The sequence below is a fragment of the Chenopodium album genome, chromosome 7 (assembly GCF_948465745.1).
Source record: "Chenopodium album chromosome 7, dcCheAlbu1.1, whole genome shotgun sequence".
In the NCBI taxonomy this organism is placed as follows: Eukaryota; Viridiplantae; Streptophyta; class Magnoliopsida; order Caryophyllales; family Amaranthaceae; genus Chenopodium; species Chenopodium album.
The window spans coordinates 71,344,858-71,366,683 of NC_137840.1; the positions used below are offsets into that span (position 1 = coordinate 71,344,858).

General features: G+C 36.5%; 2 protein-coding genes across 6 annotated transcripts in view; one reads left to right on the top strand and one right to left on the bottom strand.

The window, feature by feature from the left end:
- Positions 1–6,879: 6,879 nt before the first annotated feature.
- Positions 6,880–8,777, top strand: LOC145639410 (uncharacterized). 2 transcript variants are annotated; one of them, XM_081690648.1, is made up of 3 exons: positions 6,880–7,020; positions 7,927–8,267; positions 8,364–8,777. In XM_081690648.1, the coding sequence occupies exons 2-3, from the start codon at positions 7,949–7,951 to the stop codon at positions 8,585–8,587; spliced, it is 543 nt and encodes a 180-aa protein (XP_081546774.1). In that variant the 5' UTR covers positions 6,880–7,020; positions 7,927–7,948; the 3' UTR covers positions 8,588–8,777. The 2 variants fall into 2 exon arrangements, with proteins under 2 accessions (XP_081546774.1, XP_081546775.1); XM_081690649.1 differs by having other exon boundaries at positions 6,883–7,020; positions 7,957–8,267.
- Positions 8,778–8,995: 218 nt separating this feature from the next.
- The window catches only part of LOC145639411 (uncharacterized), a 33,205-nt gene continuing 20,374 nt past the window's right edge, over positions 8,996–21,826 (bottom strand). For 2 of the 4 annotated variants that reach the window (XM_081690650.1, XM_081690654.1), the window contains 9 exons: positions 21,424–21,500; positions 20,959–21,039; positions 20,701–20,772; positions 20,524–20,617; positions 20,364–20,418; positions 12,289–12,417; positions 12,068–12,185; positions 11,866–11,948; positions 8,996–9,894 (listed from right to left, as the gene is read on the bottom strand). In XM_081690650.1, coding sequence (XP_081546776.1) covers positions 9,471–9,894; positions 11,866–11,948; positions 12,068–12,185; positions 12,289–12,417; positions 20,364–20,418; positions 20,524–20,617; positions 20,701–20,772; positions 20,959–21,039; positions 21,424–21,500 — 1,133 coding nt within the window. In that variant the 3' untranslated portion in view covers positions 8,996–9,470. Of the gene's footprint in view, positions 9,895–10,923; positions 11,274–11,865; positions 11,949–12,067; positions 12,186–12,288; positions 12,418–20,363; positions 20,419–20,523; positions 20,618–20,700; positions 20,773–20,958; positions 21,040–21,423; positions 21,501–21,826 lie in introns of those variants that run through there. The other 2 variants (XM_081690651.1, XM_081690652.1) reach the window with 2 other exon arrangements.

A 21,826-nucleotide genomic window follows, 5' to 3' on the forward strand; every position in this document is an offset into this window, starting at 1 on the left:
ATTTTCGAAAAATTCGAAAATTAGGGTGAGGGGGTTCGAAAATTTCGAACATATTAGGGCTAAAATTCGGTCTCTTCATGGCTATTTTGAGCATAATTAAATCACATTTAATCGATTCCAAAAGTTTAATGACATTAAATATAATAATTGAACCATAATTAAATTAATTTCTCCCTCTTAATTGATTATAAAATTAACGTGGACATCAAATAATCGTATCATTATGATCTAGCGCGTTCATGCAAGAGGCTAACTGATACCACTGTAGGAGTTTATAGGTACTATGCAGCGGAAAAACATGAATCATATTCAATCAAGTACCAATCCCGAGAATCACATGCATAACACACAAGACACATAATCATACCTTTGACGCGTGAATTCCACGAAGCTATTCGACAGGCAAATCAGGGAGAGAATAGAGCCCCAAGCGTTGCTCCTCTACTTAGTCCACGAGATTCGAACGAGCCGTCCACCAATACTAGATTGGTCGAGTGATTGAGGAAAACCGCGATCACCACCTTTATGGACAACCGACCACCGCACGAACCACCACCACCACGAGACACCACCGGCGCCTAGGAGGAGGAGAGAGCCGTGAGAGAGAGAGAGGACTATGAGAGGGGTTGGGTTTCGTGTTTGCTAATTAGGTTTTGATCACACTGATCAGTTAATTGCTTACTTACTGCAAACCTAGGCACCTAGTCTATTTATAATCTCATTATAATTAGACTAGGGCACGAAGCCCAAAACTCCTTCTAATCCACTACATGGCCGGCCACCTAGAGTGATGAGGCCCATGATGGGCCTCGTCCTCTAATGCTCGATCTAGCCCCTTTGTGTGACCTTATAGGATCCGTCCAATTGGACTTTGGGCTATTTTACTAATCCAAAGATCGTTAGTACCTCTAGCTATGGCAAAACGACGACCCAAAAGTACGAACTTAATTATCTCCATAATTTGATCCATTTATATATATAGTAATTGCACACGACGAAGACATAACTCCTTCAATTTGACCATTATATGTTGTCATAAATGTCCGTGGTAGGCTTGAGTTCAAGAAATCGGTGCAAGTTGTGAACAGGTAAATTGACCGTTTTAAGGAAAATTAAATGGTTCCACCCACCTAATTGGACTCCCGGAGGGTATTTGGACCATGATAAACATCTCGACAATTTATATTTTCGGACGAAAAAATTCAAAAATTTTCAAAATTGAAGGCTATTATCAACGCTCTTTGAGGAATTTCGGAGGTTATGGGGCCCGATGGCGGAAAGTCTTTATGCCCTAAGTCAATAGAGGGATGAAAAACGGTACCGTTTTTACAACTGCTATGGATTTGACTTCAACACACATAAGTCAATAGAGGGACGAAACACGGTACCGTGTTTTCAACTTCTAGGAATTTGACTAGTTGTGGCATAAGTTAATAGAGGGGAAAAACACGGTATCGTGTTTTAAACTTCTAGGAATTTGACCATTTGTGGCATCAGACAATAGAGGAAAGAAACACGGTACCGTGCTTTAAAACTTGTGGCATAAGTCAATAAAGGGACGAAACACGATATCGTGTTTACAACTGATATGGATTTGACTTCAACACGCATAAGTCAATAGAGGGACAAAACACCGTACCGTATTTATAACTTCTAGGATTTTCACTAGATGTGTCATAAGTCAATAGAGGGACGAAACACGATATCGTGTTTTAAACTTCTAGGAATTCGACTAGTTGTGTCATAAGTCAATAGAGGTAGGAAACACGGTACCGTGTTTTAAATTTTTAGGAATTTGACTAGTTGTGGCATAAGTCTATAGAGGTTGGAAACACGGTATTGTGTTTTAAACTTCTAGGAATTTGACTAGTTGTCCGTGATAGGCTTGAGTTCATGAAATAGGTGCAACTGGTAAACTTCTCGACAATTTTTATTTTCGGGCGAAAAAGGTAAAAAAATTCCAAAATTAAAAGCTATTATCCATGCTTTTTGTAATACCCCGTATTTTTAATGTATTTTATAAATTATTTATTTAATTATAAAATATATTTTGGGTCAAACTATTTTAATTATGGAATTATAAATAAAACAAGTATTTATATTTGGGTCAATAAGTATTCAATCCAAACGTAGCCCATCTTTATTGAACCCAATCATCTTATTTTTTTACTTTTGGGCCACCTACTTCATCATTTAAGTCCATTATTTTTTATGAAGCCCAAACCTACTCTACACTATAAATACTCTACTTGTCCCCAAAATTTTACCACCCAAAAAGGTCAAATGGTCAAGGTAAGCTATTTTCTTTTTATTTTTATTCTTTCTTTCTTCTTTTCCTTTTTCCTTTTCTTATTCTTTCTTTTTATTCTTGCATTTACGTGGGTTTTGGGTGACATAAACCCACCACCTTACCGGCACCGACCCTAGCCGCCGTCAGCCACCTCCGGCCGCCCAGAAGCCGCCGGCGACCAGCCGACCACCACCACCACCACGGGTCACCTCCTTCTTCCCTTTTCTCTCCTCTTTTCATTCTAACTATTTTGATGATTTTATTTATGGGTTTTGGTTTTAATTATTCAAAGTATGTTTGATTAGTATTATAATTATGTTTTGATGATTAAAGATTATAAATTTTAAATAATAAAGTGTTTTATTTTCAGATTTCATAAAATTATAAGTTAGGGTTTTAATTATTAAAGTGTTGATTTTTAGGGTTTTTATGAATAATTGATTTAGGGCTTTTATAGTAATGATGTTTTGAAATTTTGGTGATTATAACTACTTATTAGTTTAACTTAATTCCAGACTTATTTTGAACATGCATATTCATGTTTTAATAATTAGATTTTCGTTCGTTAATATTAATCTCGTTTTAATCCCGGTCAGATTCTAAACTCCTCCGATTTTGATAAAAAAGTAGTGTTTTTCGAGTGTAAACAACGTTTTAAGAAAGACTCATTACCTTTGGTAATGAGCACCATCCTCTCGTGGCCAAATTCAGCCTCTAAATACGATTTTCGAGCAGTTTTTGATTTTTAACGAAGTTTTTTTTATGCTTTAAATTTTATCTTTGAGTTTAAAAGGGGTAAGAGATAATTTAATGTTTCTATGGATAATTTAAGTATAAAGATGTATTTTGATGAAGTTTTAAAGGATTTTTTATTAGTTTAAAATGTTGGAATTTTATTTAAAGTAGTATAATTGTGATTTTAATAAAAGGGTGTGATTATCCATTAAAAAGGAGTTTAATTAGGGGTTTTTAAATAATTTTCAGGTTATTATAAGTTATTTAAAGTGAGTTTAAGTTGCTGGAAATTGTGTATACAAGGGTAATTAATATAGTATTATTGTCCCTTTATGTAGGAGACTTGGTTCGGGAATTGTTGTAGTGTAATCGGCTACTTTAAGGGCTTATTTGAGGTACGTTCGCGTACTTAGCATATTTTGATGATGTAGAATCATGCTAGGCTTGATTTCAATTAATTACAAGTAGTATCATGCTAAGGTTTATGTATGGAATTGTGAATTTATGATGTTTGTGGTTGAATTGGGAAGCATGAATTATTTGTGACAGTTATAGATTGGAAGATTATATTTTTGGCATGTTGTGTTTGAACCACATTTTTATTTATGGCATGTTAGAAGGCATGATTAATTAAACTACATGTTTAATTATGTTTGGAATATTGAAAAGGAATTTTATTATGGTTCAAATAATTTTTATTGATGCTTTAAGCATGAGGAAGGAACTATATAAGTGTCTATGTACACAAGGAATAAATTGTATGTTGGTGACTTTGTGCACTTAAGGTGTTTTTAACACCGAGGGATAGGATTTTTGGCGCATTATGCGTTTAAGGTGTCTTTGACACTGAGGTAGAATTAAAAAGGGTTCAACATTAAATAATATGTGGTCACTAATTATTCAAGAATTAAATTGGTATGTTTGCTTGATTGAATAATTATTGTTGATTGATTTATTATGCTTTTGAGTCATCACCAAGTCTAATAATATGTAAATAACGTAAAGTGAAAGAGATTACGCACTAAAACTCTTGGAACGTATATACCTTGAGTATGAACAATGGGGGGGGGGGTTATGGGGTTTTATATTTAACCATAACTTCCAATGGAGTACATGACGCTGTATATTCATTTTTATTATTTATTATGCGCAGGAATTCCGCCACCTTTGTGTGGTTTTGTCGCTGGCACGGTTAGCTCCCGTGTCAGTTAACCTCAAATTTATTTGGGGGAGGTTAATAGGTGGAAACCCGTTCGATGCGTAATCAATGCAAAATGAATTAATTAGGGTCTAGTCATTTTGTTGTGTCGATTGGTGTGTTTGTGAACAGGTGCAATGAGGTAAGTGTGTGTTGATAGGTGAAAGCATGTTAGTGTGTTTAATTACGCTTATGTACTCAGCTTTGCTGATTGTGTGTGTTTGTGTGTTTGGCCATGTCTTTACTTTGGCCCTACGACGACCCATTTTCTAATGGCGAGTAGTGGGGACAAGTAGATAGGAGGTTTTCAGGTGATGAAGCATATTCATGAATGGGCATGGGTGAAGAGCGAATCATGCTAGTTTCTATTTGTATATGATGTGTTTAATGCTTTAATTATTTATGATATTATTATCATGCATGACTAACGCAAAGGTTTTAAAGTTGGTTTGGTTTTAATAAGGGCCTACAATGGTTCCAAGTTGTAGGATGATTTTATTTTACTTCGTTTGACTTTGGTTTTGACTTTACTTTCGTTGATTGACTTTTCAAGTTGACTTGTTTTGAACGGTTTTGAAGTCAGTCTTCCGTTGTGTGTCTTTGATGGTTGCCTTAGCCGTTTTCACGGTGGCGGTAATATCTTAGATATTCCTATTTAAATTTTTAAACAGGGAAAAAAAACAGGTATTTTAAAAGAAAGGAATTTCTAGGGTGTTACACTTTTTGCGGAATTTCGGAGGTTACGGGGCCCGGTGGCGAAAATTCTTGAGGCCCTAAGGGATACATCTCAGGGTCATGTAATGTCGTTTGGAACCATATATGACCATTATATGTTGTCATAAATGTCCTTAGTAGGCTTGAGTTCACGAAATCGGTGCAAGTTGTGAACGGGTAAATTGACCGTTTTAAGGCAAATTGGATGGTTTCACCCACCTAATTGGATTCCCAGAGGATATTAAGGACCATGGTAAATATCTCGGAAATTCTTATTTTCGGGGCGAAAAATGGTAAAAAAAATTCTAAAATTGAAGGCTATTATCCAAGCTTTTTGAGGAATTTCGAAGGTTATGGGGCCCGGTGACGAAAAGTGTTGAGACCCTAGGGGATACATTTTAGGGTCATATAATTCCGTTTGGAACCATATATAACCGATATATGTTGTCATAAATGTTTGTGGTAGGCTTGAATTCATGAAATCGGTGCAAGTTGTGAACGGGTAAATTGACCATTTTAAGGCAAATTGGATGGTTTCACCCACCTAATTGGACTCCCCGAGGATATTAGGGACCATGGTAAACATCTCGGCAATTTTTTTTCCGGGCGAAAAAATGTCTAAAAATTTCAATATTGAAGGCTATTATCCACGATTTTTGAGGAATTTCGGAGGTCATGGGGCCTGGTGGCGAAAAGTCTTGAGTCCTTAGGGGATACATTTGAGGGTCATATAATGCCGTTTGGAACCATATATGACCATTATATGTTGTCATAAATGTCCGTGGTAGGTTTGAGTTCACGAAAATCGGTACAAGTTGTGAATGGGTAAATGGACCGTTTTAAGTCAAATTGGATGGTTCCACACTTCCACCCACCTAATTGTACTCCCGGAGGGTATTAGGGATTATGTTAAACTTCTCATCAATTTATATTTCCGGGAGAAAAAAGGTAAAAAAAATCCAAAATTGAAGGCTATTACTTAAAGGTTCTATTAAGGTGCCGGAAAATGTTGATTGAGCCATTTGCTAATTTTTTGGGGGGAGAGAGCGGGTGGGGGATGAAAGCTAGGGGGTTATTTCTTATGTGAGTTATGAATCAAGAGTTTTCTTACGAAACAAAAGAGAGAGTTTCTGACAAATCTCCTTTATTCTTCTAATTGTAAAAATATTTTTAATTTCTTTTACTTTAGCCGAATTAGCATAAGTGTGGTCATGTACTTAGAAATTAGGATGGAAATTCGTGTAGGTGTGACAAATCAATATTCTTTAAATAATCAAGGGTTTTTATAGATGCTTTTGATTTAACTGCATGGGTGTTTGTTATAGTAGATTACTTCGAATTTTAGGCTTGAGTTTTTACGAATCTTCTTGGAATAAGATAGCTTTGTTTATGATAGTATATAAATAGATACAAGTAGTTAAACAAAACAATCAATGAAATCACCAATTTGTCTAGGCCAACTACTTAGAAATTCACACACATGAAACATAACATTAAAGCCAAATTACTTTAGTCCAAGGATTACCGAAGGATGCTTACGTCTCTATGAAGCTCTTTCGTGTTAGCTTGTCATCAATGATTGCTTATTAAATTGTACTCCGTATCTTAATTCCTAAGGATGAGGATGAATTGATTTACATTGAATTCGTCTACTTTCAATAGTAAGCTCATTTCTTAAACAAAATCCTATAAATAAAAAAACTTACAAATAATTAGTTAACCGTCTTTAAAATATCACCTAAAATAAAAGGAGGAATTACCAAAGATAAAATACTCAATTTAATAGATTAGATAAGAATTTTAACTTTGCAACGTACAATGAAAACTCGTACTGTATTTTTTTTAGTAAATGATCAAGGTAGTTTAAACACTTTAGAAAGAGGAGAATAACATAGAAAATACTCCAATTATATAACGCGTCGAAGCAACGCGTATAAATACAGAATATAAATTGTGGTTCCTTCATTTTTAACCACTTATATCAAAATTCTCAAACCTTCAAACATTTTTTCACACCAAATCAAAAACAAGAAGAAGAACCCAAAGAAAAAATTTTGAGGATCAAATTCTGAAGTTTATTTTGGTAATATGCTTTTCATTGATTTAAATTTGTTATTTTTGTATTTTGGCCTAATTTCTGATATTTTATTCCCAATAATTAGTTATTTAATTTTCTTCTTTGATTTTTCTCCTTCCCTGTTTCTGTGCTCCTCTGTTTTTCTTATGATCAAGTTTTAAAATTTTATGTTTTTGAATTTTTTTTGTGGCTATTTGTTGATGGAATGGTTCGGATCATGTTAAACCCAACTACTATATTACGATAAATAGTAATTTTGATGAATAAATATGATTTATTGTAGGTTAAATAAAATTAAAGTTATAAACATATTACATGATTTTGTCTTTCATATCTTCACAAGTATTTCTATGAGATTTTATTTTTAAAAAAAAAAAAAAAATTGATTTTGCTGAAGATTTAATTCTTGTACGTTTTACGCAATATTTTGTTTTCACAAATTTGTACCTTGAAATCGTGTAAAGTATAATATTAATGATTTGGTAAGAGATTTATCATAAGAATCCTGTACAAAACTTGTACACATGTAATCATGTATAGTCAGTCACAAAAATACTTTGTACTAGGTCACTTTCGAAATTAGTAGGCTAAACTAAAATGCTCAAGTTTACTAAAGATTTCAATGAAGACTATATTATTGATATGTAGGAATGTGATAAAATATTAAATAGCAGACAATTAAATATGAGCTATTCTGTAAGGACGGAGGGAGTACAACATTTTATCACGGAGTTGTCTATTATTTCGAATGATTTTGTGGTTTGTCATCGTGATCCCTGATCCTTAGGTCACAACATTGTTATGAGTAACATCTTTAGTACTGCTAGATATAATATCTTCACTATTGTCCTTAATTCTTATGATACTCATTTCTTTGAATAATAGACTAAATTAGGTTGATTGCTGTTGCAGTAACTTAACCTAACCTGCAAGAATGGACAGGCCGAATAACAATGATACAACAGACAAAGGTCTGTTTTCAGGTCTGATGGGATATGCTGCAGGACATCATCGTCCTCACGGTCATGGATACGGTGCATACCCTCCTCCACATGGATATCCGCCTCAACAGTATCCACCACAGCCTTATCCATCCCATTCCTATGACTCTTATCCACCATACCCGCCTCCTGGTGGATATCCGCCTTCTGGCTATCCACCCCACGGGGGCTATCCCCCTGCAGGGTACCCTCCTCCTGGAGGGTATCCTCATTCATCTGGCTATCCACACCATTCATCTTCCCATCATTCAGGTACATCTTTGAGCTTTTATTGCTTACTTTTGATTAATACTTCATTACCATTGCTGTCAACTGATGTTATAATATAACATGTTTTGTATTGAAAAGGCTTTAGACCAAATATGGGACTATTAGCTGGAGGTGCTGCAGCCGCTGCAGCACTCTATGGAGCGCATCATCTCTCACACGGACACCATCATTCGCATGGACATGGTATGTATGGCGGCTTTGGTCATCATGGAAAGTTCAAGCATGGAAAGTTTGGCAAGCGCTGGAAGCATCATGGGGGACATGGCCTATTTGGGCGAGGAAAGTTCAAGAAATGGAAGTGAAGACATTTTGCTATTATCACTAATACTCAATAATACTGTATTTTAGGGGGATTGATCTGGCTTTATGTTTATGTTTAATTATTTTTGGTGTATGAAGAATCGGGTTGTTTAGTACTTATAGGCCCTGGTATATGAATATATTTATCACTCATTTGTGTTGTACTCTTGATAAATAAATTCACCTTATGTAGATTCAATGTAGTGTCAAATACCAACTTTTGGGTATTAAGCAGATTAGATACTCGTTAATGTGGATGTCAACTAACTAATTCGTTAAAGTATTGGTGAATAGTGTTACTCAATACCCTGTTACATAATTTTAATCAGTTAATCTAAGAACTTTGTTACATAATTCTGAAAAAGACGTTTGTTATATTTGGGATGATAATTGCAGGAAATACATGAATGAGCAAGAAGAAAAATATTTCAACAATTCCACTCGTCGACATTGTGGCCTGAAACGATTTGGACTGAAAACTAGTTTTTCTACTACAAAATGTATTAATGACAACAATCACAACATGTGTTGTCTTTGGATGTAAACTTTTCTTCCTACATTTGAAACTATGTACAACCTTGTAACATGCTATACCTAATACCGACTCATTACTTGATAATTGCTACAGTTTTCGCGCTCAAATTCATGGAAGATATACATTGCCTACAGACTACAGCATTAACAAATTGAGAGCACTGGCCATTCATTTGGTAATACAACAAATATTCATACAACAGGTTACAACACAACTAATTCATCTCTGTAGTCATTTCACTTTAGGGCCGCTTTACGCATATTATGTGCCTCTGGTCCATCCTTCAGTTGCAGCTGACCTGTGCATTCAAAAGTTGGTCAGAACTTCAGCATATTTTACAGATTAAATAACTATGAATGTTTTCTCTCCCATTTTCCTTCACGTCTTCCATCTCGTTCTCTTCTCTCCAGTATTTGCCTGGACTTGCTTCCTCTTGACCCATGTCTTTGAGAACCAAATCCACCAGCGAGGCCATCAAATCCTGGCCCTAGCTCGGGATCACCAGTGCTACCTGTATCTCCAGAATCCTTACTCCCATCAAAGTTTTCCTCATAACTGCTGCTGCACTCATCAGTACGATCACGTGCTTGAAGGATTGTTGGAGGTTGAACTGGGAATGTCCTCGAACCTGAGAGGACGACAGTGGGTGTGGTAGCAAGAGACTGGGTGTTGACTGACATATCAGAAGGTAAGCCGGTATTACTTCCTCTTAAGCTGACATCAGCGTTGGACCTCCCATTCTCTCTGTCCCGATATCGATCACGTGGACGGCTGCTAAGGTAACCGAAAACAAGTTAGGAATTTTGAATTTAAGACAAACACAGATTTTAGAACTGTATACATAAATAAAAACACCATTTACAAGGAAGCCAGCAATTAAATTTTGAACAAAATATGGTTCATTAAAGTGTTTTTTACTCTAGCAGACGGCTATTGCTATCTTATTGCCAACTAGAATCAGCCCTCTGTTATAATAGGGCTAAGGCTGCATACATCCCCCCCCCCCCCCCCCCTCCTTCCTTGTAAGGTGGGTGGGAGTTTTTTTTTTTTTTTTTTTGGTGTTCCATCCGGTTCACCCTTTGGGCTAATCCGGATTCGGGGATCAGTTCTGGGTGGTTAGGTTCCTGTCCCCTCCCGATTGTTGTTGCGGGGGATCGAAACCAAGTGTAGTCCCAATCACCACTACACCAACAACCAATTGGTTGGGTGGGAGCTTCTTTAGAGGCTTTAGATGATGCTGTTGATTGTATCTGTAGACAAAAATTGGAATGGGTTGAAACGTTAATTTGGTTGTACCCATCATAGGGCTAAGGTTGCATACATCTGAACCCCCCCCCCCCGGCCCCCCAACCCCTCCCCCCTTTCCTTCCTCGTAAGGTGGGTGGGAGCTTCTTCAGAGGCTTTAGATGCTGCTGCAGAATGTCTATAGACAAAAATTGGAATTGGTTGAAACGTTAATTTGGTTGTACCCACCATGTTGCCTAATTCACCCACATACAGTAAACCTAAAAAGGCAAATCACACAAGTAAAATGGTAATGTTTGGCCCAGTTAAAAAATTAGGTAGTGAAGCGCTAACCCGTACCAAATCTTCATACTAGCGAATAAGGTAACACTGGTTATAATCATCTTTTAGTATCTCTTCCATCGGAACTCTCATATTGATAATCCTTCCTTTTACAATATAAGCAGCTGAACTTGAGCCTGATTTTTTATTTTTATTTTTTATTTTTTATTTATAACAAATCTCTCTAAATAGTAAAATTCATCCAATTGTAATTGTAGGTTTCCAATGTGTCCTATTCCACAAGCATCTCAAGTTTATCATCAATAAGCATCACTGGCGTAAGCTGACACTTAGGGTTGCTTGTTTCAAGCTTAGCACAGCTTCAGCTTGGTTGATCCAACCTCAAAGTGACTAGCTAAAATACTTACCAAGATGGGTCTGAGTCCATACCACAGGCTCGGCATGGCTCACCTATTCACCTTACATCCTTTTTGTTTTACTAATATAAGAGAGCTCATACTACATCAACACTTAACTAAAAAGTGGAACTATGCTTGAAATTGACCATTACAGCATCAACATTCTCTGACAATCTACATTTGAGCCAAGTTGAGGCTTAAAATCTTCTTCAGCGCTGACGCCGAACCCTACAAGGTCAATTCAATAATGACCTCTATGTGAGTTCAGACTATAGGTGACATGATGTATATTCTTCTCTCATAAAAGTCTAACAGTATCAAACAAATGACTTTCAGATTGACAACATGATAACTCTTAACCCTAAGAACAGCTATCTACAAAAAAGGGCATGCAATATATTAACGTGGCGTAGTGAAGGGACATTGCAATTCATTCAGTTATTTGGTACTCCCTACGCCCCATATTTACCTTCTCAAAGAAACTACATTAAATTCATATTTTCCCTCCACATCAACCTTTCTCTCTCTCAAGTCAATACTTTCTCATACTACTTATTCTCTCTCTATCCACTCAATTGTTTCTCTGATTTTAACAATTTTCCTTAATTTCTGTACCACTTCAGAAGTTAAATACGCGACAAAGAATTTTTTTTTATCATCATAACTTTTGTGTATCTGAGACAAATTATCCCAAGTTACTTAGTTACCCATGTGTATTATTTAGCTACTACACAATATACCCAACTTTGGACTTATACACAACCGATGGAACAAAATAAAAACAAGCCAAAACTTGGGAGAATTGAAGCATGACAATTACCTGCTATGAGTGGAAGAAGAAAATTCTCTTCGCGGTGGTCTGCTTCCAGACTCCACTTGCTCTAATTCACGTTGAAGTTCTCTCTACATGAAATTATGATAAGTTGGTAAGCATCACATGTGAATAAATAACTTCAGAGCCAAAAACACGACAGGAAAAAGTCATTTCTTGGATAGTCAAGATCATATTAAAGTTCTCCCACCTGTGTTTGCTTTTCTTTCTCTAAATCAAGATTATATCGAAGTTCATTTGTTTTGGCACGCTCAAGCTCCAGCATCCGCTGCCTTTCAATGTCCTTTTCCATTTCTGAAGTTCTTTGTCTAAGTTCATAAAAAACAGTATTACTAGGAAGACTACACACATGTTACTACTAAGGTACATCAGCACCAGAGTATTATTTATCACTATATATTGGATCCAAACCTATCAAGTTCTTGCAGTTGTTCTGCTTCTCGTAAAGCAGCTTCTTCAAGATATTTCTGGCGTCTGTGTCTCAACATAAGTTTCTTCTGCCTTCGCTCTATTATTTCTTCCTTGATTCTAGATTTCTCTCTGGAATTAGAATGAAGCAGCAACCTTTGGTGAGTAAAAATACTAACTGTACCTCCAGAAACCTAGAACTTACAAGTGCAGTTACTAGACCAAGTAAGAAAGAAGTGAATCGTGAAAGATTAAGTCAACAACTTGAATGGTGCAATAGGATTTCCCAAGAACAGCACAGATCCATAAATAGATAAATTTTGTGTATTAGGAATGCAACTATTATCCAATGATCTCATAACTATGACCCTAGGATAATTTGTATAGTATAAATTAGAGCTGTCAAAAGTTGATCCGACCAGAAATACAGACTCAAACCCGATTATTAACCGACACATCTGAACCCGAAAAAATGGTGACCCAAACACGACCTGAAACCAACCCTAGGCCCCAATTGACCCGAGCATGTGAAACCCGAACCCGAACATGAAGAGATGAACCGACCCGAATGTAACCCGTAAATTTTGACCTGAACCGAACCCAATTTGAACCGAAATTGACCCAAACCAGTTTTAACCTGTCAAAACCCGAATTTAACCCAACTTGTTACTAATCTGACCCGAATTTAACCCGACCCGTTCCTAACCCAACCCTAATTTAACCCAACCTGTTACAAACCCGACCCGAAATCAACCCGAATTGTTATTAACCTGACCCAAATTCAACCCGACTTGTTATTAATACGACCCGAATTTATCAGACCTATTACAAACCCAACCCAAAAATTCAACCCAATCTGTTACTAACCCGACTCGAAATCAACACGACTTGTTTTTTACCCGACCTAAATTCAACCCAAATTGTTCCTGACCCGATTTCAAATCACCTTAAATGCAATTTAGACCACCTTATTATTGTTCATCAAAGCATTTTGTTTAGGAAAACCCAGTCGGTCCAAGCCGGCAAAAGAAAGGAGCATCATCCTCAAATTTAAGAGTTAAATATATTATATATTTTATGTATGATCAAAGGAAACAATTATCTTCCTAAATAATAGATTACAATTTCCTAGCATATTGCCATATAAATTATAGTCAAAGAAAATAACTAGCATGATAAAAATGATAATTATCTATTTATAGTTAGTTGAACTCAAATATGACCTCAATAGAAAAAAAAACCCGACCTGATTGTATCTTGAAAATTATTGACTTGAACATAACCCGACTTGAATACGAGAATGACCCGAATGACCCAACCTCATTATAACCCGCAAATTATTGACTTGAACCGAACCTGACTTGAACCCGAGCATGACCTGACTTGAAAATGACCCGACCTGATTATAACCCGCAAATTATTGACTTGAACCGAACCCGATTCGAAACCCGAGAATTACCCGAACCAGTTTTAACCCCTGAAAACCCGAATCAAACCCGACCAATTGTTCACCAGACCCGAATGTAACCTAACCTGTTATTAACCCGACGCAAACCCGATAAGAAGTATGACCCGACGTGACCCGACTAAAGCATGACCCAACCCAAACCCAACCCGCATAGGTTATGGAATTAATCCGAATTACCCGACCCGAGTTGACTCGACCCACACTTACCGACCCAAACCCAACCCGTTTACCCAAATTAACAGCTCTACCCGAAACCTCCAAAATTTCTCAAAAAATGTGGATATTATTCTTTAATTTTGCAATTTTTTGACTTTTTCACCCAAAAATAAAAACTACCTAAATGTTTACCACTGTCCCTAATACCCTCCGGGAGTCCAATGGGTGGAACCATCCAATTTGCCTTTAAACGACCAATTTACCGGTTTACAACTTGCACCGATTTCATTAACTCAAGCCTACCACAAACATTTATGACAACATATAATGATCATATATGGTTTCAATTGGCATTATATAGTCCCGAAATGTATCCCCTAAAATCTCAATGCTTTTTGCCATTGGGCCACGAAACATTCGAAATTTCTCAAAAAGCGTGGATATTAGCCTTCAATTTTGGAATTTTTTGACTTTTTTTCGCCCCGATATAAAAATTTACGAAATGTTTACCATGATCCCCAATACCCTTTGGTAGTCCAATTAAGTGGGTGAAACCATCCAATTTGCTTTTAAATGACCAATTTACCGATTTACAACTTGCATCGATTCCATTAACTCAAGTCTACCACGAAATTTATGACAACTAATTATGATCATATATGGTTCCAAATGGCATTACATGACTACGAGATAAATCCCCTATAATTTCAAGACTTTTCGACACCGGGCCCCGAAACCTCCAAAATTTCTTAAAAAGTGTGGATATTAGCCTTCAATTTTGGAATTTTTTGACTTTTTTTTCGCCCGAAATAAAAATTGCCGAAATGTTTAACATGGTCCCTTATACCCTCTGGGAGTCCAATTGGGTGGGTGGAACCATCCAATTAGCCTTTAAACGGCCAATTTATCAATTTACAACTTGGGCCGATTTCATTAACTCAAGTCTACCACAAACATTTATGACAACATATAATGATGATATATGGTTCCAAGCGGTATTATATGGCCCCGAAATATATCCCCTATAGTATAAAGATTTTCGACACCGGGCCCGAACCTCCAAAATTTCTTAAAAAGCATGGATATTATCCTTCATTTTGGAATTTTTTTACTTTTTTTAGCCTAAAAATAAAAATTGCCGAAATGTTTACCATTGTACCTAATATCCTCCGGGAGTCCAATTGGGTGGGTGGAACAATCCAATTTTCCTTTAAATGACCAATTCACCGATTTACAACTTGCACCGATTTCATTAATTCAAGCCTACCACGAACAATTATGACAACAAATAATGACCATATATGGTTCCAAAAGACATTATATGACCCCCAAGATGTATTCCCTAGAATTTCAAGACTTTTCGACACCTGACTCAAGACTTCTAAAATTCTCAAAAAGCATGGATATAGCCTTCAATTTATGAAATTTTTGACTTTTTTTCGCCCGGAAATTGTCGAAATGTTTTTACCATGGCCTTTAATACCCTCCGTGAGTCCAATTAAGTGGGTGGAAACATCCAATTTGCCTTTAAACGACCAATTTAACGGTTTACAACTTGTGCCGATTTCATTAACTCAAGTCTACCACAAACATTTATGACAACATATAATGATCATATATGGCTCCAAGCGGCATTATATGACTCCGAGATGTATCCCCTATAATCTAAAGGCTTTTCGACACCAGTCTCCGAAACCTCTATCATTTCTAAAAAAGTGTGGATTTAATAGCTTTCAATTTTGGAATTTTTTTACTTTTTTTCGCACGGAAATAAAATTTGCAGAAATTTTTACTAAGGTCCCTAATACCCTCCGAGAATCCAATTGAGTGGGTGGAACCATCCGATTTGCCTTGAAACGACCAATTTACCGGTTTACAACCTACACCAATTTAATTAACTCCAGCCAACTACGAACATTTATGACAACATATAATGATCATATATGGTTCCAAACGACATCATATGACCCTGAGATGTATCCCATAAAATCTCAAAACATTTCGACACCGGGTCTCAAAACATCCCAAATTTCTCAAAAAGCGTGGATTTCAATTTTGGAATTTTTTTACTTTTTTTGCCCGGAAATATTAAATGCCGAAATGTTTACCATGGTCCCTAATACCCTCTGGGAGTCCAATTAGGTGGGTAAAACCATCCAATTTGCCTTTAAACGACCAATTTAACGGTTTGCAACTTGCCCCGATTTCATTAACTCAAGTCTACCACGAATATTTATGACAACAAATAATGATCATATTATATTCCTTCGAGATATATCACCTAGAATTTCCTAGAATTTCAAAACTTTTCGACACTGGCCCAAAACCTCCAAAATTTTTCAAAAAGTAGGGATATTAGACTTCAATTTTGGATTTTTTTTACTTTTTTTGCCTGGAAATAAAAATTGCCTACCCTCTGTGAGTCCAATTGGGTGGGTGGAACCATCCAATTTTCCATCAAACGACCAATTTACCGAATTCTAACTTGCACCGATTTCATTATTTCAAGCCTACCACGAACATTTATGAAACATATAATGATCCTATAAGGTTCCAAACGGCATTATATGACTCCGAGATATGTCCCCTAGAATTTCAAGACTTTTCGACATTGGGATCCGAAACCTCCAAAATTTCTCAAAAAGTGTGGATATTAAGCCATCAATTTTGGAATTTTTTGACTTTTTTCGCCCAGAAATAAAAATTGCCGAATTATTTACCATGGTCCCTTATACCCTGAGAGAGTCCAATTGAGTGGATGGAACCATCCAATTTGCCTTTAAACCGGCAATTTACCGGTATACAACTTGCACCGAGCCAACCACGAACATTTATGACAAGATACAATGATTATATATGATTCTAAAAAGCATTATATGACCCCGAGATGTAACCCTTAAATTTTCGAGGCTTTTCGACACTAGGCCTCGAAATCTCCAAATCAAAAAGCGTGGATATTAAGCCTTCAATTTTGGATTTTTTTGACTTTTTTTTTCCTGGAAATAAAAAATGCCGAAATGTTTACCATGGTCCCTAATACCCTTCGGGAGTTCAATTGGGTGGGTGCAACCATCCAATTTGCCTTTAAATGGCCTATTTACCGGTTTATAACTTACACCGATTTCATTAAATCAAGCCTACCATGAATATTTATGACAACATATAATGATCATATATGGTTCCAAATGTCATTATATGACGCCGAGATGTATTCCATAAAATCTCAAGCCTTGTTCGACACCGTGCTCCGAAACCTCCAAAATTTCTCAAAAAGCGTAGATATAAGCCTTCAATTCTGGAATTTTTTACTTTTTTCGCCCGAAAATAAAAATTGTCGAAATTTTTACTATGGTCCCTAATACCCTCCGAAAGTCCAATTGGGTGGGTTGAACTATCCAATTTGTCTTTAAACGGTCAATTTACCGGTTTACAACTTGCACCGATTTCATTAAATCAAACCTAACACGAATATTTATGACAACGTTTAATAATCATAAATGGCTCCAAACGGCATTATATGACCCCGAGATGTAATCCCTAGAATTTAACGACTTTACGACACTAGGCAGAATCCTCTAAAATTTCTCAAAAAGCGTGGATATTAGCCTTCAATTTTGTAACTTTTGACTTTATTTCGCCCGGAAATAAAAATTGCTGAAATATTTACCATGATCCCTAATACCGTCCGAGTGTCTTATTGGGTGGGTGAAACCATCCAATTTGCCTTTAAACGACCAATTTACCGGTTTACAACTTGCATCGATTTCATTAACTCAAGCCTACCACGAACATTTATGACAACAAATAATGATCATATATGGTTCCAAACGGCATTATATGACCACGAGATGTATCCCCTTAAATTACAAGACATTTCGACACCGGGCCTCGAAATCTCCAAAATTTCTCAAAAAAAAGTGGATATTAGTCTTTAATTTTTGAATTTTTCGACTTTTTTTTGCCCGGAAATAAAAACTACCAAAATGTTTACCACGGTCCCTAATACCCTCCAAGAGTCCAATGGGTGGAACCATCCAATTTGCCTTTAAACGACCAATTTACCGGTTTACAACTTGCACGGTTCATTAACTCAAGCATACTACGAACATTTATGACAACATATAATGATCATATATGGTTCCAAACCACATTATATGATCCCGTGATGTATCCCCTAAAATATTAAGACTTTTCGACACCAGGCCCCGAAACCTCCAAAAAATTTTAAAAAACGTGAATATTAGCCTTCAATTTTGGAATTTTTTGACTTTTTTTCGTCCGAAAATAGAAATTGACGAAATGTTTACCATGGTCCCTAATAGATTCCGGGAGTCCAATTGGGTGGGTGCAACCATCCAATTTACCTTTAAACGACCTATTTACCGGTTTATAACTTGCACCGATTTCCTTAAGTCAAGCATACCACAAACATTTATGAACATATAATGATCATATATAGTTCCAAACGTCATTATATGACCCCGAATGTATTCCCTAAAATCTCAAGGCTTTTCGATATCGGGCCCTGAAACCTCCAAAATTTCTTAAAAAGTGTGGGGATATTAGTCTTCAATTTTGGAATTTTTTGACTTTTTTTTGCCCGAAAATAAAAATTGCCAAAATGTTTACCAAGGTCCTTAATATCCTACGGGGGTCCAATTGGGTGTGTGGAACCATCCAATTTGCTGTTAAACGACCAATTTACTGGTTTACATCTTGCACCGATTTACCAGTTTATAACGGCCAATTGAATTAACTTAAACCGAACCTGACTTGAACCGAAATTGACCCTAACCCGTTTTAACCAGTCCAAACCCGAATTTAACCCGACTTGTTACCAACCTGACCTGAATTCAGCCTGACCCGTTCCTAACCCAACCCGAATTTAACCTAACCTGCTACAAACCCGACCCTAAATTAACCCGACTTGTTATTGACCTGACCCAAATTCAACCCGACTTGTTATTGACCCGACTCAAATTTTACTAAACCTATTACTTACCCGACCCAAAAATTCAACTCGATCTGTTACTAACCCGACTTGTTATTGACCCGACCTAAATTGAACCCAAATTGTTCCCGACCCGATTTCAAATCACCTTAAATGCAATTTAGCCCACCTTATTATTGTTGACCAAAGAATTTTGTTTTGGGAGACCAAGTCGGTCCACGCCAGCAAATGAAAGAAACATCATCCTCAAATTTAAGAGTTAAATATAGTATATATTTCTTGTATGGCAAAGTAGATAATTATCTTCTTAAATTATATAGTATAGTTCCCTAGTATATTGTCATATATATTATAGTCAAAGGAAATAATTGGCTTGATAAAAATGATAATTATATATTTATAATTAGTTGAACCCGAATATGACCTGACTTAGAAATGACCCGATCTGACTGTAACCTGCAAATTATTGACTTGAACATAGCCCGACTTGAATTCAAGAATGACCCCGACTTGGAAATGACCCAACCTGATTATAACCCGCAAATTATTGACATGAATCGAACCCGACTTGAACCCCAGAATGACCCGACTTGAAAATGACCCGACCTTATTATTTATCCGCAAATTATTGACTTGAACATAACCCAACTCAAACCCGAGAATGACCCAACATGATTCTAACCCGCAAATTATTGACATGAACCGAACCCGACTTGAACCCGAGAATGACCCGACTTGAAAATGACCCGACCTTATTATTTATCCGCAAATTATTGACTTGAACAGAACCCAACTCAAACCCGAGAATGACCCAACATAATTCTAACCCGCAAATTATTGACTTGAACCGAACCAGACTCAAACCCGAGAATGACCCGACCTTATTCTAACCCGCAAATTATTGACTTGAATCGAATCCGACTCGAACTCGAGAATTACCCTAACCCGTTTTAACCCGTGAAAACCCGAATTAAACCCGACCTATTGTTCACCCGACCTGAATGTAACCCAACCTGTTATTAACTTGACCCGAACCCGATAAGAAATATGACCCGACGTGACCCAACTAAAGCTTGACCCAACCCAAACTCGATCCGCATAGGTTATGGAATTAATCCGAATTGACCGGACCCGAGTTGACCCGACCTGAGTTGACCCGACCCAAACCCGACCCGTTTACCCGAATTGACAACTCTAGTATAAATTCGAATATTCTAACAATTTAATCAAGCCTCCTTAAGAAATCATTTACGAGAACAGCAATCTGCAGTCATATCGGTAGCATTATAGGGTATATGTTGTAAGGAATATATTCTGCATTACTTTTGAATGACCTGTTCCTCCTAAATAGAGTGATCCAGGGCCGAAAAATTTAAGGATTAGGTGTTTTAGTACGAAATATTTTCGGTTGCATCATCTACCCTTACGGTTTAACATCCCCCCCCCCCCAATATTCATAGAAGGAAAGAGAACATAGAGTAAAGATATAGCAAGAAGTCATACATAGAACGAATGCCATCCTTAATTTGTTGCACACGATGTCCATCCTTTGCATTAGCTGCAGATAGAAAGATGAGAAAATCCCATGAGATTTGTTAAACAATGTCCAAGAGCTCAAACCCATTGATGCCATAGCTCTAGAATATCAAGGTGAAGTCATTACATGAAGGGAAGGCAAATTCATTTTGAGGATTCATGTCGGGCAGCGGAAATTCTTTATGAAGAATGTCCATCTCCAATTCAGCTTCCTCTAGCTCCTACAAAGTATTTGTTTAAACTTTTAATTAAACTAGATGCATATAATCCCAATTTATCTCATCTGGAGACATGAGTAACTTACTCCAGCTTCTTGGTCCATCTTTTCAGCAAACACGTCAAAGTATGCTTGTACGGAAGTTAAATTAGCAAGAACCTGCAAGAAACAGCAATGAATCCATAAATAAATATAATTATTAAAAAAAAAAAAAAAAGTAATTTCATACTTCGTATAAGACAAAGATAAACAAGGAAAAAAAAATAACAATAGAAAACTCTTTCATGGCTATGGCAGTTCCTATGAACAAACAACAAATTCAGAAGACAAGAAGATATCTTTTACCTGAAGAACAGATTCACGAGTATTTCCAAACTCAGGATCAAATTCTTTTGATTGACAAGAAGAAAGTGCTTCCTTCAGGGCCTTGTGAGAGAAATCAACAGAAAAATTACAAATTTCCAGCCATGAAATCCAGTGAAAAGAAGTGACAATGAATAAGAAGATATGACTACATACACAATATATAGAGACAGAGGAATGACTCAAGCAAACTAATAGAACTTGATTGTCATGATAATATACAAATCTACTGAAACCACCAGGGTTCAAACCTTAGCATGGTTTCCTTGCATGTTATGCAGAGTGGGGTCCCTAACAAATTATACCTTCCCCTCAATTTTGAATGTTAGGTCCATGGTCCACTTTCCCTCCTCAGCTTAACCTCAACGTTGGCCTCATTACACCAAAGGGCCTCTAAAAATAACATCAAAAGAAAGGACAAAACAAGACATAAATCTCATAACTCACCTCTTTGGCTTCATCTTCATCGCTTTTAACTTTACACAAAGCTTGGCAAATCCTCTTCTCCGTTTCCCCAACTCTGCCTGCCATAGTAGTACAATAGGAAAGTCAAAAACACATTACTGAAGGCTCTTGAGAATGGAATCATAGTTTCAGTATTTTAGCTCCAATAATGCTTCACTTGTAGAAATGCAAATTCAACAACTATGTGAATTGTTAAATATGCAAAAACCCAATGCAACTCTAACTGTAATCACAATTAAATGGATATAGATATAAATATCCCCTCCATAATTTAACCCCCAATTGCACCCTACCTGAATTCTGCAAAAAAGAAGACGATAAAGAGGCTAATTTGAAACAATTTCATTATTTCATCTTGATGAAGCATTGATATAGGCTTGCACAT